Below are 17,589 nucleotides of genomic sequence, written 5' to 3'. Positions count from 1 at the left end.
ATGGAGTTTGACACAAAGTATGGCAGAGAAATAGATGTTGCCTCCACCCAAAAGCCCATTTTTCCTTATGACAATTACTTGAAACATGAAATGGAAGATGGGTTTTCCTTTGAAGCTTCATCTAAAGCCCTATTACAAGATCTTCAACCTCTTGACCAATTCCCAATCTATGGATCTTCCTCAAGTTCCCCTGACTTTAGGGTGCAACCTTACAATCCTCCTCTAGATAATGGGTGTTCGTTAAATATGAATATGTATGAGTCTAAGCCATTTGGGGAAAATAGTACCTATGGAGCGTCATCCTTTGTCATGGAGAATATTAGTACTAATTTTCAAAGTGGAGGGGGGTACTTGTTCAACCAATATCTTCATCGAGCCATCCTTCCGGCCAACAACATGATTGAAGTCGACCGGAGTTTTCTGCCCTTCAACTGTCAAGAGATCAAACTTGTGAACTTTGTGCTCCCAGATGAAGTTTCGTGCACGACAACCCCATCGGACAATGGATACTACAAAAATTTTAATGGTATAGACAAGGGGATTAGGGCTTCTACCTTGGGGAGAAGAACATACAAAGGTCGCAAAAAGAATTCCAATGTGGTCAAAGGGCAATGGACTATTGAAGAAGATAGGTAGATATAGCTAAATAGCAAGCTAATTATATTTTTTTTCATTTTTGGGCTTGTTTTAAATATGTTTATCAACTTACTTATGATGATATTATAATTTTATATATGTGTAGGCTATTAATTCAACTAGTGGAACAGTATGGAGTGAGAAAATGGTCCTACATTGCTCAAATGTTGAAAGGAAGGATTGGCAAGCAATGTCGAGAGAGATGGCACAACCATCTTAGGCCTAACATCAAGGTATGTAATTCTCTTATTTATTGTTTGAGATTTATGTGAATTTGCATAACATAAGTGAAAAAAATTTACATCAATTTGCACATATTTAAGGTTGGAAATTCTATCCACAAAATAAAAGTTTAATTTTATTAATTCTCTTATTTAACATACAATGATACAAATAATATTTTATGATTATAACATGTATAGTACTTATGAAGTAACATGTCCACATACATAAAGCTAGGAGGTGCCGCCCTCTTCAAGAAAAAAAAAAAATAAGTATATATGTATATGCAACACATGCATGCATTTTCAAGAATGTTGAGTACCTAGCATAAGTTAAGATATATATACACATGCATGCAAACACAAATTTTTCATTCTTCTCTCTTGAAAGGAAAAAATATAAAAATCATATAAAAAAGGAATACACACAAAGATATGATGCCAACAATTTGCTTAATTGATTTTGATTTTTCTTAATGTATTGCAGAAAGATACATGGACAGAAGAGGAGGATAGGATTTTGATTAGCGCCCATGAGGAAATCGGCAACAAGTGGGCTGAAATTGCAAAAAGATTGCCAGGAAGAACTGAAAATAACATAAAGAACCACTGGAATGCTACCAAAAGAAGACAATTCTCTAGAAGAAAGTGCCGCTCTAAATTCCCAAGAACAAGCACCCTCCTCCAAAACTACATCAAAAGCTTGAACCTAGCTTCTACCAAAACTGGTCGCCAAAAAAACTCTTCTTCTAAGTCTAGAACTAACACCAATGCTCACAATCATGCCAATGACAATAATAACATTGTGAACAACAAAGAAGAACCACTAAAGGCAATAGCGCCAATTGTAAGGCCATTGACTTTACCCACAACAGCTTCGGAGTTCTGCTTGGGCGATCGGCTAGTCTCAGATTTCGATATCAACCTCGACATATCAGATTTTCCTTTTGACATGAACGGTATGCTTGATGAGAGATGTAGCATAGATTCACTATTGGATGAGATGTCAAATTGTGGTGCAATTGGTAATGAGAAGGGGTTTGATGAGATGGAGATGGAGATGGAGATGCCACTAATGGACATGGATTCATTGATGCAATGTGAAGTGAAGAAGGAGTTGGATTTGGTAGAAATGATCTCTAAAGTTAATCAATAATTAATGTTCATGGAGACTTGTTTTATTCCTTGAGGTTACATTAATTAATTATTCTTTATAAATGAATATATGCATGGAAGAGTAACATGGGTTTTGCCCTACGATTCTTTCTAGGCTTCTCCTAATCAATGTTCAAGATTATCAAGAGAGAGAGAGAGAGAGAGAGAGAGAGAGAGAGAGAGAGATGAAAGGTGCGCCATTTCTTTTCCTCTTTATTTCACCCCTTAAGTACGTATATAGTACTTTTTTTATTTGTGCAAATAAAAAATACTTTTTTAATTGATCAAGGTCATTCCCTACCACTATTGTTATTAACAATATTTTTTTATCATTAATAGTATTTACTATCTAATGAAATTTACATATTTTTAAATTTTATTCCTTAGCCACCATCAAATTTACTATTAACAATTGGGTGGTGACTTGTCAAAATTAACACTAATTGAGAGAGAGAGAGTAAATCAATTTCGGTTACAAAACCTAAGGACACTTTTTTTTTAATGTTACATTGTTTATTGTGCCAAACTTCGAATTTTTCAAGGCACACTTGATAAATCCATTTACTTATATATGGCGCCTAATTTTTTTTCTTTTTTCTTGTTAGCGTAGTTTAATTAGTAATATTATTTTGTTTATTTAAACTTCAATGAGTCGAAAATACACAAAGGAAAGCAGTCTTCTAAAATTAAAACTGAAATTTCCAATATGAAAGTATCAAGTTCTAATAACCGAAATGCCACTTAAGTAATAGAAGTTACTAACGTAACATGCTAATTAAAATAGCAAAAAATATCAAAAAGAAAAAGAAAAGTACCCTACATTTCATACACAAGACTCAATAGTTACCTTCTTGACCAATCAAATTTATAGCAATCTCCATTTATTCACAAAAAGACCCCTTCCCCCCCCCCCCCCCCCAAAAAAAACATGTTTTCATTAATTTTTTAATTCTTGAAATCCTTGAATGTGATTTAAATAAGTTATTCTAATCCTCATAATAATTAAATTGACCAAGACATTACTTTAGTAGGTCAAAATGTTGGTCCTTGTTGAAACCATAGCCTCATACTTAATGTCCTTTATTCATGTGATAACCCATTTTAATTAGTCCAATACCAATTGAATTTTTTTTTTCAAGTCAAAGTCTCATTTAATTTTTAATTAACCCAATTTAATTACCCAAAAGTAAATAAAAATTTAAGAGCTAGGACTTTCATCTATATATAATATGTATATTTTTTTTTTTCATTCCATTTCACCATGTCTAGATCAACGGCCAAGACCCACTCCACCTGCAATAAATGCCCTCTCTTATCACTCACACATTAAGAAACAGAAACCCCATATATAGCTCCAAGCCACCCACCATACACATAAATCCTCAATTCCCTTTTCCATCTCTGATATGCATATGCACTGATCTCACTATGGAATTTGATTCAAAGCATAATAGAGAAGTGGATGTTGCCTTCATCCAACAACCCATCTTTCCATATGACAATTACTTGAAACCTGAAATGCAAGATGGATTTTCCTTGGAAGCTATTGCATCTAAAGCCCTTTTACAAGATACTCAACCTCTTGATCAAGTCCTAGTCTATGGATCTTCCTCAAATTCTCTAGATTTTGGGATGCTACATTGTAATCCTCCTATGGATAGTGGGTGTTCATCAAATCTGAATTTCTATAAATCTAAAGCATTTGAAAAAAATAGTGCATCTGGAGCATCATCATTTGTTATGGACAATATCAATACTAACTTTCAAGGTGGAGGAGGATACTCATTCATCCAATACCCCTATAGGAGCATCCTTCCTAATAGCAACATGATGGGAGCTAGCCGAAGCTTTCTCCCCTTCAATTTCCAGGAGATCAAGTCTGTGAGCCTTGTGCTCCCAGATGAAGCCTCATGCACAACAATGCCATCAAACAATGGGTACTACAAAAATGTTAATGGCACAAACAAAGGGATTAAGACTTCCACCTTAGGGAGAAGAGCGTACAAAAGTCGCAACAGGGAGTCTAATGTGGTCAAAGGGCAATGGACTATTGAAGAAGACAGGTAGATATAGCTAGCGAGCTATATTTTGTGTATTTTTTGGGCTTGGTTTAAATATATTTATCAATTTATCATATGATGATCATAACATTTTATGTGCAGACTATTAATTCAACTCGTGGAACAATATGGAGTGAGAAAATGGTCTTTAATTGCTCAAATGTTGAAAGGAAGGATTGGCAAGCAATGTCGAGAGAGATGGCATAACCATCTTCGGCCTAACATCAAGGTATGTAATTTTCTTATTTAGTGTACTGAGATTTATGTGCATTTTCATAACAAAAGTAAAAAATTATATTGAGTTTCACGCAAATTTAAGGGTCAAATTCAATATGCCAAACACAACTTTGATTTTCTTAATTCTCTTTTATTTAATACACACACACACACACACAATATGTTATGATTATAACATGTATGCATAATAGATATAGTCACCATGAATTAACACGCTCACATGCATACATCTTTCTTTAGATATGTGCACACATATATGTACATGCATAAAAATATTTATATATATGCATACATGTGTGTGCAAGTGTGTTGCACAATACATTCATGCATTTTCATGAATTATTAGTACAAATTATAAAAACTACATACGAAAGCAACACATACATAGATATCTTGCAAACATTTTGCTTAATTGTTTTTGGTTCTTCTTGATTCATTGCAGAAAGATATATGGACAGAAGAGGAGGATAGGATTCTGATCAATGCCCACGAAGAAATCGGCAACAAATGGGCAGAAATTGCAAAGAGGTTGCCAGGAAGAACTGAAAACAACATAAAGAACCATTGGAATGCTACCAAAAGAAGGCAATTCTCCAAAAGAAAGTGCAACTCAAAATTCCCAAGAACAAGTACCCTCCTTCAAAATTACATCAAGAGTTTGAACCTAACTTCTACCAAAAGTGATCGCAAGAAAAATTATTCTAAGTCTAAGACTAATACCAATGCTCGCGATCATGCCAATACTGATAACAACATTATAAACACCAAAGCAACACCATTAACAGTGGTAGCTGCTCCAAGTTTGCCCATGGTGGCCTCAAAATTTTACTTGGATAATCGGCTAGCCCTGGATTTTGATTTCAACCTCGATGTGTTGGATTTTCCTTTCAACGTGAACAACATGTTTGATGAGCGATGCAGCATAGATTCACTACTGGATGAGATGTCAAATTGTAGTGCACTTGGTGATGAGAAAGGGTTAGAGGAGATGGGGATGTCATTAATGGATGTCGATTCACTAAAGCAATGTGAAGTGAAGGAAGAGTTGGATTTGGTAGAGATGATCTCTCAAGTTAACCAATAATTTATGTTAATAGAGACTAAAGAAAACTATACTCGTAGGAGAATTACTATTAGTTCATTTGACTATTGTCGTAGGCCTTGGGGTTATATTAATTAATTATTTACAATTCTTTCTTGGCTACCCTAGTCTGTGTTTGACATTACCCATAGGAGGACTGGGGGGTTGCAAGGCACAAATAATACAAGAATTTTCGAAAAAGAAAAATATGTTCTAATTTTGATTCAATTTCAATTTGTACGAGACGAAGAAGCTTATAAAAAAATTGTAACATTTCTATCAAAGTTTTCAGTCTCTTGATTAATTGTCCCCCATGTACAAGAAAATGAATAATGTACATACAAAAGTAAATACATATTAGGTGCTATTCTAATTAGACATATGGTTAATTGTAGGAATACCCTTGTTTATAGCCAATATATTAGCTGAGATAAATTCACCAAGAAAGACTATTGATAATCCAAACTACTAGAATTTAACAGGAGTCTACAAATTATATCACATTTTGTTTAAATACATATAAATTTAAAATTAACATGTAAAATTAATGTCACAATATATATATATATATATACACACACACATATAAGAAGCTTGCTCTTTTATATAATATAGTTAGTTATGTTGTTATGTGTGTATGTTGTTTTTTTTCTATATTTCTTTTTAATGTATATATTCATCCTACCATATATGTCGTAGAGACCTGAAGAATTATAAAAATTAAGTAAATAAAAGGAATGAGAGAAAAAGAATTTTAAAAAGGGATTTAGCAGGATCTTGTTGACGACTACAAAGTGCTCATCGACAAACAAGCTTCTTGGGCTCGTCAACGTGGACACGTGTCTCGTCAACGAGAACTTACTAAGAGGGCTATTTTCAGGGCCTAAAATTCGTCGACGAGAAGTAAGTGTTCGTCGACGAACTCCCTTCATGGACTCGTCGACGAACTCCCTTCATGGACTCGTCGACGAAGTGACATGTCTCGTCAACGAATCCGTATTTAATAAATATCCTAAGTTCGGGTTTCAGCAAAGGAATTTTGCATGGAAGGGTTCTCTCTCTCTCTCTCTCTCTCTCTCTCTCTCTCTCTCTCTCTCTCTCTCTCTCTCTCTTTAAAACGTCTCTCCCTCCTTCTCTCTTCAGTTCTAGCTTCGTCCTTTGTCGGTTCGACGATCGTAAGTCGCCACGCTACTCCGGGCCAGGAAGATTCTTTTCAAGTATGCAAGAGTGGTTTGTTGGTTAGGCCAACTTGAGCACCATCCCAAAATCTGGGTAAGTTGGGTATTTGAAGTTTTATAAGGTATTTGTGTTTCTGGACTAAGGAGAATATTTTAGATAGAATAATACTAAAGTTTTGTTGGAGAAAATGTAATTTCAGGGTGTTGAGCTAGGGTAACACACGGGTGTAGGCTTGGTTTAAATTGTGGGTTTCTTAGTAAGTCGGGTAAAGGGATAAATTAAGTCAATATTTTTCATAAAATTGTTATGAATTTAACAGCATTTATTTTCAAGAAAATATGTATGATATAGAATTATGTTTGGGAATACTGTTGTTGAACAGGGAAATGATTTTAACACATTTTATATGGAAATATGATTTCAGGATAAATTATGAGTTTATAAGGCTATGAACATTTGTGTGGCATGAGTATAATATCTCCATGAAATTTATGTTATATTGAAATAGTATGATTTTTCCAAGACAAATATGTTATAGCAGTTTTCAGGAAAGCCAAAAAAACAGTATAAAAACTATGGTTTAAGAATATTATGATAACAAGTGCAAGATTTTCATATACAAGTACGTCATGTTATGTCAGCGCCGGTATTATGATTTTTACATTATGATATGACGACAAAAAATGTCGTAATTATGCATGTTAAGTCAAGTTTCAATAAAATATTATCATGTTATGTTTTACCCTAATATATGAAACTGCTATGTTCAATATCATGAAATGTATTATATGTTATCACGACCTGGATAGCTTAGTTTAGTTTCATAAAGTATGGTACCGTAGCTGTATGTTCACGTTTACGTTTACGTTTATGTTAGTGTTACCACAAATCTTATGTAGAGTGTGGGAGATGGCAATCCATGTGGCTTCATGGGAGTGTCATAGTTCCCCTGGTAGTTCGGCACAAGTGGAACAGGCCCATCGTACTTATACTGTCACCGAAATTGACTTAGCATGGTCAGTCAGCCATTGCTAGGTCCAGCCTTCGGGCCGAAAAATCTTATCATATGGGGGGTAAGACATGACGATAATTAACTATCTATCTATCTTGGGTAATAATTTAAGTATAATATGTTTATATAAGATGATTTTCTAGTATAGGAATTTAGTATGTTAAATTATGTTATGTTAAATCATATTTTATTCAATTATGATACAACTGTTTATCCCTGATATGAATTATGTACTGTTTATATGTATATCATGAAAAATACTCATATTGCCACACACTGATACTAATTTGTCTCCCTTACTGAGAGGTGCCTCACCCCAGCATTACAAACATTTTAAGAAATCCAGGTAGGAAGGTAGATAGAGCCCCGCAGCAGTAGAAGTGGGCTGAGCTACCCTCTCTGTAGGGTAAGTGGGTGAGTTAGGGTCAAATAGATTTTTGGATTGAGACCCTAGGAATACTTTTTGGTCTTTTGTGGATGACTATATATATAACAGATTTAGTAGAACTCAGGTATGGTTTCTGGTGTTTATGGCATGTATATGATTTTATATTTTCCGCTACTTAGGTATCAGAGTTTTATGACAACTATATCCCTGGTACCCATGGGTCTAGGTTGATCATGATTATGACAGTTTAGTTGGATGTTAGAATTATTAATATTATCTTTATATGGAAAATATATATATATATAGTAAATTAGGCTGGTCGTTACATATGTTCTATGTTCTTCCAACAAAGTAAGAGCTAGACAAGGACAAAACTCCCTCCCCCCAACATATTGAATTAAACATATGTATTAATTAATAAAGCAAAGCACCCTAGAATGGATCAAAGGGGAGTAATTAACTACATTAAATTAACCTGCATTTAATTTCCTAATTAAAGCCCTAATTAATTTCTCAATTAAGTTTCTTTTTTTGCTTGAAACCTTTCAAGCTTTATTTAATGCAACTAAAGTGGCATTATAGCACTAATAAATATTTCTATGCATAAGTCTACGCCATCACTATTTGTAAACCAACCTAGCAGCTACAATTAGTGAAGGAATTAATAATATTATACTAACATTTAGTAAAAACAATTTAGTACTTAATAAATAAATTATCATAATATAATATAATAATGTCTGATGAAATGATATTTATAAAGTTTATGTAATTAGCAAAATAAAGTTTTAGTATATAAATTTTTTTTATATTTTTGTAATGTTACATTGTTATTTTTTCAAATACTTAAAAAAAAAATCATCATTAGATATAGTATTAAAATCACACTATTACATAAACCGTGTCATAGCACCTCAAGTTCCATCTACTCTTTCCAAAAAAGGTTGGTTTTTCATTTTTAGGTTTTCAATATGGAAAACAGGTAGTCGCTAGCAGACATCAACCCTAGTCATCAACCTAAGCTGTGTTGTTGCTATTTTCCTAGGTTGCCCATGGTGGTGCCTGTTCCACCGATGGGGACCTTTGAACATGGTGATACCAGTAAAAAGACATATTCGCATATGGTAACAACTACGGTGGTGCCTACGTTCAAAATGCCGAGTTATCTTGTGGATATTAATGGAGAGAAAGACTTCATTTTTACAGAGATGGAGATGTCAAAGGCGGCTGAGGAATTCTGGTTTGCTTTAGTCTTGAAATTTACACGTTTGAGGTCGTCAATAGATATCATCAAAAGTATAGTGGTTAAAACTTGGGGTTTGTTGGAAACTCCAATGGTTAGTTTCATGGACAGTTACCATGTTCTTTTACAACCAAGATCTGAGAGGGACTTTGTGCATGCATAGACCCGTGAAGGATGAGTTATAGATGGATGTTCATTTCGGTTGTTTCACTAGAATAAAGACTTTGATCTAGAAAAGGAGTCTCCTTTGGCACCCCAATAGATATTCCTACCTGATTTACCAATCCATATGTATCACTCGAATTGTCTCCAAATCCTCACATCCCGGTTTGGTTGATTTTTAGGAGTTGATAATGCGACATTGAACAGGACTCGAACATCTGATGCACGGATTTGTGTAGAGATTGACCTTCAATAGGAACCATTATTATAATAACCCAAAGAATTAGAAGGGTTCTCATCGACGAACACAAGGGATTTGTTGATGAGGATACATGAGGAGCTCGTCGACGAAGACAGGTTTCGTCGATGAGAAGATACCGAGAGGGGTTTATGGAGGTCTGAAATTCGTCAACAAGGAGAGAAGGTTCGTCGATGAACTTCTTAAAGGACTCATCGACGAGATGACATGTGTCATCGACGAATCCAGGGCTATAAATAGTGAAAACCTGGGTTAATTTGCAGAATTTGGCAAAAATCTTCCTCTCTCTCTCTCTCTCTCTCTCTCTCTCTCTCTCTAAAACGCACCCCTCTCCTTCTCTCTTCGATTTCGGCCCCATTTCTCGCCAGATCGATGATCTAAAGCCACCATGACACTCCTGGGGAAGTTCTCTGCAAGTCTGCTGGAGGAGATCGTCGGTGGAAGTAGTTTGAAATTCATCCCAAATTCAGGGTAAGGTGTTTTATATAGAATATGCTCTCCCTATCGTTATAAGAAATGTTGTATGTAAGAAAATATTGATGGTTTGTTCTGGGGGGATATCGTTTTCAGGGTGTTGAGTGGAGAACCCTACGGGTGTAGGGCCAGAGTTCAGTGAGGCCTTTTCGAAACTAGGTAAGGGAAATATGCTATGCTAGGAGATTTGAATATATTGATAGAAATTTTACAAACTTGCATGTATACAAGTTATTACGTAGTTTTTATAGAATATGTGTTTTTAAGTATGCGTGGCCTGAGTAGATAATGTAAGAACCCGAACCGTGATATATGGATCAATTATGTAAAAGAAGGGTAAATTGGTAAATTGAGCAGGATTCGTCAACGAGGTTAGGGTTCGTTGACGAAGTCCCTTTTGTTCTTGTCGACGAAATTCAGAGGCTCGTCGACGAGGAGAAGCCGAGAGATATTGGGAAACCAAGGATCTCAGGCTCATCGACGAGGACGCCAATTTGTCGAGGAGGGCGGCCAAGTCAAGGGTTACAAATATCAGTTACTATTGCTTCTAAGTTAAGTAATCTTAAAATATCCTCTCCGTCTCTCTCTATAACTTGAAGAACTCTCTCTCTCTAGTTTTCTTCGTCGTTCGTCACCCGATTCATAAATCCAACGTTACTGTGAGGATCAGGGAAGGATTCTCTACGTTTCTAGCGGATCAAAATCTCGTTTTAAGCGTTTTCGGGTTTCGGGCTAAAATCAACGTAAGGCTCGGTTTTCATTTCTGATTCAGAGTATGTGTAGTAGTACGAATTGTAAGCATGTATTGTATTGTGGTTTGTAGGTTTTGGAGTCTCGGATCGTAGTTTTGGGGACCATAGAGTTCGTAGTTGGAATTCGGGTTAAGGTAAGGGGATTCAGTTTATATCAGTTTATTTTCGAAATCGGGATCGGTAAGCTTGTAGGCTACAATCATATGTATGTTTTGGTAACTTATTTGGGGAAATCTATCAGGTAAAAATACAGGATTTTCGGGTTACATTTTTAGAAAAATTGGGGGTATCGTCTCTGCTTTGTTTGGAAAACAAGTAGTTTTGTTTAAATTGTATTATTGAGATGACTGTTATCCATATTTGTATAAACTGTATACTTGAATTGGAAAATGATATGATTGTCGTAAACCAAATAAGTGTGGTATGTATGGTTGTATGTAATTGTTCCAGGTATTTGTAAAACAGCTAGTGGCGGCTAATTACCGTACGCTGATATGCATAGGAGTGTGAAATCCAAAATGATTCCAGGTTTTGTAAAATCGGCTAGTGGCGGCTAATTACCTTATGCCAAAATAGCTATGTGGCGGCTAATTACCGTACGCTGCGCCATGTATCGATGTGAAAACCGTGGGCGAGAATGTCCGGCTCTATATCCGAGGGTGTGAAATATCACTACGTAACCCGGCTGGTCACCGAGGGGTGTGAGCTACACTGTATGGCAATGTAATCACTGTGAAGTTTCGGGTTTCATAGAGTAGTTGCGTGTTGGCAATGTAATCGCTGTGGAACTTCGGGCTCATGGAGTAGTTGCGTATTAGTGTGAGTTACATCGTATTGGCAATGTAATTGCTTGAAGTTTCGGGTTTCATAGCGTAGTTGCGTATTAGTGTGACGACACTGACCGTATGTTTTGGGTATCGTATGTATTGGAATGCATTTGTGAAAATACTCGAACTGTATGGAACTGTATGGAAATGTTTTTGAACTGTACTGTATCGTATTGTATAGTGTTATATTTTGCGTAAAATAACACTGGTATGCCACACACTAATATAACCTACTTTCTTCCTTACTGAGAGGTGTCTCACCCTAAATGTATGTAAAATGTTTTCAGGTCCTTCAGGTAGCTGTAACTAGCATCCTAGCATTGGGAGGTGGGGGTGTCGCTAGCTGCTGTTAGTGCCTTTTTAGGTACGCGTTTTTGGTATCCGGGTTGTCGAGATGGTTTTGTAGACAAACGTAGTATGTTTTGTAATTATGGGAATGTATATCCTAGCTTTGTATAGACTTTGGTATGGTATGTTATATAGATAGACGAAGCATTTTTCGCTACGTAACTGATGAGTATGGATGTATATGTGTATGCGTATAAAGTATCCGTGTACCCCACGGGGTCGGACCCTCTTATTGTATTGTAGCATGTATGTTTGAATTGATATAGAGACAAGTTAGGTTACTATATTCACACTTGGGACCCACCTGCGGGTTCGGGGTGTGACAACTTGGTATCAGAACTAACCATGTTACTAGGTCTTGTAGACTTGGTTAGGAGTATTGATGTGTATATACCAGAGTATAGGATGTAGGAAATGGGTAGTGTTGGTCGAGGGTTGTTCTGTTGTTAGACTGGGATTTGTCAGCGGTATTTCGTGTTTTTTCTAAGATGACGATTCTAGTAAAGGCAAGGCAAACCATTAATGGATTCGTGTCAGTGTGACGGGGTAGGCTTAGACCTATGGGAGTAATTGTAATAACCTGCTTAATAAATTGGGTTTTTTTATTATTATTATTATACTATGATAATCTACATGCTCTGATACCGTATTGAGGGTAAATCCAATCATTAACCTAAGCAGCGAGAAGCAAAATTCAAGTAAACATAACCATATATAAATATATATATATATATATATATATATATATATACACAATACTATACAATACCGGAGTACTAACATGTTTCCCAAAATATACACATATATTTGTTCCCCAAAATACCCTCAACTATGCTGAGATATACAGAAATCCTCCACAATACTCACTTCACTGACAAGGCACTACTGAAGCCCCTTTATCTGTGAGCCTGGTCTACTCGACTACTTGGATCACCTGAAAAATGATTCAACACTGGGATGAGCCAACACTCAGTAAGACGAAATATGCTATTACTAGTGTGTGGCAAATGAGTTACAGTATTATGAAAATTTGTTTTCATATAATCATGTATAACTGGATACGTAAGTATAGTACAAGTAATAAAATACACCACCCTTTCCATGTTGCTTAACATAACAGTATTGTAGGTTACTATTCAAAATACTTCTAGTGTACATAAGTATGTTCCCTGTTTCTTTAAATCTATACATACGTAATAGTAACTGAAAACTTTCCCTGTGGATAACTATGTGTCATGATTTAACCCCTCATGATAGGGTTGTGCGCCCGTAGGTGGGATCTACACTGACTGGCCGACCAGGGTAAATCACTATACTCCATCGGTCTAATCTGCCTATCTCAACCCATATCTGATGGGGAGCCTGTCCACGTCAAGGGCCTAAGTGATCAACCTACTACCACGTATTATCTAATTAGGTGGTCGCACTCATAACATAACATAATATCTATAGCAACGATACCGTGCTCTGTAACTACATAGTCCAACAGGGTCTGATATCATATAATATATTTCTATATATAACTATCTGATTTACCATGATTCTGAAATAACTGTAATAACCATGATGCTGCATAAACTGTAACTGTAATTCATACATTATAATACTGAGAACTGTATAATCATAAAACTGATAACTGCATAATCATAGTACTGAAATTCATATAATCATGGTACTAAGATTCGTATAATCATGGTACTAGAATTCGTATAATCATGGTACTGAAATTCGTATAATCATGATACTGAAATTCATAAAACATATCTTCGTTCTATATTCATATTCTCAAGCCACACCATACTTTAATACATAATTTTTATAATTTAATAAACTGTATAATATTTCAAAATTTCCTAGCATAGCATATTTCCCTCACCTGACTACTGGAAAGCCCCTATGGTTTACTGGCCTAACACCCGCAAGGCCTCCTACACAACACCTTGAAAACAACATTTTCCATAACATAATATTAGTATTTCTTCGCCTACATCATTTCCTATAACTATCAGAAGGCCAAAAATGGGCTAAAAGGCCTTACCCTGAATTTGGGATGAATTCCAACTTCGTTTCACCAACGATCCGTTTCGGCGGACTTGAAGAGAACTCCGCCAGAAACGCCGTGGTGGCCTTAGATCGTCGATCCGGCAACTGACGAGGCCAAAATTGACGGAAGAAGGAGGATGAGCCGTAGAGGAGAGAAAGAGAGAGGGTTCGGCCAAAATTCTGCGATTAAAAATCAGTTTAGGGCTATTTATACTGCGGGATTCATCGATGAGCCACGTCATCTCATCGACGACTTCTTAAGGAAATTCATCGACGAACCTTACCCTTCATCGACGAAATTCAGAGTAGCCCAAAATCCTCGCTCGGTATTTTCTCGTTAACGAAACGGGACCTCGTCAACGAGATCCTGAAGACATTCGTTGACAAATTATGGAAATTCTTTAAAATTTTTATTACCTCTAAAATACAATGTCGTCGACGAAGCCTACTGCCTCCTTCTATTCTTGTTTCCATTTTCTTGCCTCTTATTATTAAAATACTATTATTCTTTGGGTAATATAGTAATAGTTGACATGATTAGGTCTATGATTGTGTTAACTATGTACGATATAAGAATTCTAACAGATTCCTATTTTGTTTTCATAATGGAGCCCAAGGATAATAACTTGGAGAGTGACTCTGAGGAGACGGCAAGCGATGAGTCTCCTTCTGTGTCTCGTGGTTTGGCGAGACAGGTGATCCGAGAGATTGGGCAGAGTGTTAGGAGAAGCAAGAGCTCTCCTACTGATATAGGGTGTACCATCGAGAGGTTCATACGCATGCAACCTCCGACATTTATGGGAGGACCCAATCCGATAGTGGCGGAGGACTGGGTTGAGAAAATCGAGAGGATTTTGGAAGTCCTCCACTACACTGAGAAGCAGAAGGTCTTGTATGCTGCCTTCCAGCTGACTGGGGAGGCAAGGCGTTGGTGGACGGCGGTGAGTATGCTTGAGAGGCAGAGAGCTAGTCCATCTGGTATGGCGTGGGGCCGCTTTAAAGAAGTATTTTTTAAGAGATACTTCCTGGTCTCCACTCGGGATGCGAAAGCCGATGAGTTTTCGGACCTAACGCAGGGAACTTTGACGGTGCAGAGGTATGCCGCTAGATTTATCGAGTTATCTCAATTTACGCCGTACTTAGTTTCAAATGAGCATAAGAAGGCTCAGAGGTTCGAAAGGAGTCTAAGGAAAGACATCCGCCGTCTTGTGGGGATGCTATAGATTCATGAGTTCTCTGTCTTGGTGGATAAAGCCACCATAGTTAAGACCGACCTTTGGGGAGATGAGGTAGTGCAGGATCAGGGGAAGAGGCCTGTATCTTCTAGTCCTTAGAGTGGTCCTCGGCAGGGATAGTGGAAAAAGAAGAAGAGCTACAGTTCCGAGTATCAGCAGAACACCGATCGATAGAGTTATCAGGGGGATCCATCCTCCATACCGTATGCCAAGTGTCGTAAAAGGCACGATGGCTAATGTCAGCCATTCTAGGGAAACTGCTACAACTGTGGCAAGTCGGGCCACGTGTCACGAAGTTGCGGGGCACCGAGGAGAGATACGCCTGCACAAAGCCAAAACCGTGGGAGTAATCAGATACCTCGGAGGAACTAACAGGAAACCACGGCTCTGGCGAGGGTATATTCACTGACTCCAACAAATGCGGAACACACTGGGAACGTGGTGACAAGTACCATGTTATTGCTTTCGAATAGAGCTATTGTTTTATTTGATTCGGGGGTAACCCGTTCGTTCATATCTGCTAATTTTGTGAAGTGGTGTGGGGCTGAAACCTGTGCAATGAATGAGATGTTGTCGGTGACTACGCCGACTGGGAGTGTAACAATCTGTAGTAAGATGTTAGGGAATTGCCCAGTAAAAATCCAGGGGAGACTACTGCCAGCGAACCTTGTAGTATACGACATGTATGGTTTTGATGTCATACTGGGGATGGATTAGCTATTCCCTAGTTTTGCAGTGATTAATTGTCGTAGGAGGGTAGTAGTGTTCAGACCTTCTAGAGAGCAGGAGTACGAGTTCGTTGGATCTTGTGTGCGTTCGACGCCACAGGTTTTATCTGCATTACAAGCGAAGAGGCTACTCTTGGACGGGTGTCAAGGGTACCACTTGCGTGAAGGAACCGCCACGTGATGAGTTGAGATTCAAGGATATTCGGGTGATCAACGAGTTTCCAAATGTGTTTCCTGATGATTTACCCGGTTTACCTCCGGATCGTGAGGTGGAGTTTGAGATAGAGTTGCTGTATGGCAAGGCACCGATCTTTAAAGCTCTGTACGGAATGGCTCCAGAAAAACTCGAGAGTTGAAGGAGCAGTTGCTGGAACTACAGGACCAGGGTTTCATTCGACCGAATGTTTCACCCTAGGGAGCTCCAGTTTTGTTTGTAAAGAAGAAGGATGGGTCGATGCGTATGTGCATTGATTACCGTGAGATTAACAAAGTGATGGTGAAAAACCGTTATCTGTTGCCTCGTATCGATGATCTCTTTGACCAACTGCAAGGAACGCAGGTCTTTTCGAAGATCAACCTACGGTCAGGGTATCATCAAGTGAGGGTTAGATATGAGGATGTAGCAAAGACTACTTTCCGAACCAGATACGGCCACTATGAGTTCTTGGTTATGCCGTTTGGTTTACCAATGCGCCAGCAGTGTTCATGGATCTGATGAACAGGGTGTTCCATGAGTACTTGAATTATTTCGTAGTGGTGTTCATTGATGACATTATGGTATACTTGAGGAGTTCGGAAGAGCATGAGAATCATCTGAGGTTGGTGCTACAGATTCTGTGAAGGAGGAAGTTGTACGCTAAGCTAAAGAAGTGTGAGTTCTGGTTGAATCAGATCGCTTTCTTAGGCCATGTGGTGTCTAAGGGTGGTATCTCAGTTGATCCTAACAAGGTTGAAGCTGTAGTTGACTAAGCGAGACCGAAGAGTATGCAGGAGGTTCAGAGTTTTCTGGGACTAGCGGGTTACTATCGTCGGTTCATGGAGGGTTTCTCTAAATTTTTTGGACCTCTGACACGATTGACTAAGAAAGGGGTGAAGTTTGACTGGACTAGTGATTGCGAGCAGTGCTTTCTTGAGTTGAAGCACCGGCTGGTTACTGTTCCAGTATTGACCATTCCTTCAGGGGATGGGGGTTTTGTGATCTATAGCGACGCATCCCTGAAAGGTTTGGGATGTGTGCTTATGCAGCAGGGTAAGGTGGTAGCTTATGCTTTTTGGCAACTTAAGGAGTATGAGAAGAATTACCCTACGCATGATCTGGAATTGGCTGTTGTAGTTTACGCCCTAAAGATCTATCGACACTACCTATACGGTATTCAGTGTGAGATTTTCACTGACCACAAAAGCCTCAGGTACTTTTTCATGCAGAAGGAGCTGAATATGAGGTAGAGGCGGTGGCTAGAGTTGATCAAGGACTACGATTGCACAATTAGTTATCACCCGGAGAAGGCTAATGTGGTAGTTGATGCATTGAGTCGGAAGTCAGAACATG

At 37.7% G+C, this 17,589-nt stretch overlaps 2 protein-coding genes across 2 annotated transcripts; both read left to right on the top strand.

The window, feature by feature from the left end:
- LOC131145787 (transcription factor MYB98-like) lies at positions 1–2,013 on the top strand. The gene is made up of 4 exons (XM_058094973.1): positions 1–632; positions 743–869; positions 1,345–1,689; positions 1,741–2,013. The coding sequence occupies exons 1-4, from the start codon at positions 1–3 to the stop codon at positions 2,011–2,013; spliced, it is 1,377 nt and encodes a 458-aa protein (XP_057950956.1).
- A 1,427-nt stretch (positions 2,014–3,440) lies between these two features.
- Positions 3,441–5,393, top strand: LOC131145786 (transcription factor MYB98-like). The gene is made up of 3 exons (XM_058094972.1): positions 3,441–4,075; positions 4,175–4,301; positions 4,752–5,393. Exons 1-3 carry the CDS (start codon positions 3,441–3,443, stop codon positions 5,391–5,393), a joined length of 1,404 nt encoding a protein of 467 aa, XP_057950955.1.
- Positions 5,394–17,589: the final 12,196 nt, after the last annotated feature.

The sequence above is a fragment of the Malania oleifera genome, chromosome 13 (assembly GCF_029873635.1).
Source record: "Malania oleifera isolate guangnan ecotype guangnan chromosome 13, ASM2987363v1, whole genome shotgun sequence".
Classification (NCBI taxonomy): domain Eukaryota; kingdom Viridiplantae; phylum Streptophyta; class Magnoliopsida; order Santalales; family Ximeniaceae; genus Malania; species Malania oleifera.
This window is presented reverse-complemented; position numbering and strand designations above follow the sequence as displayed.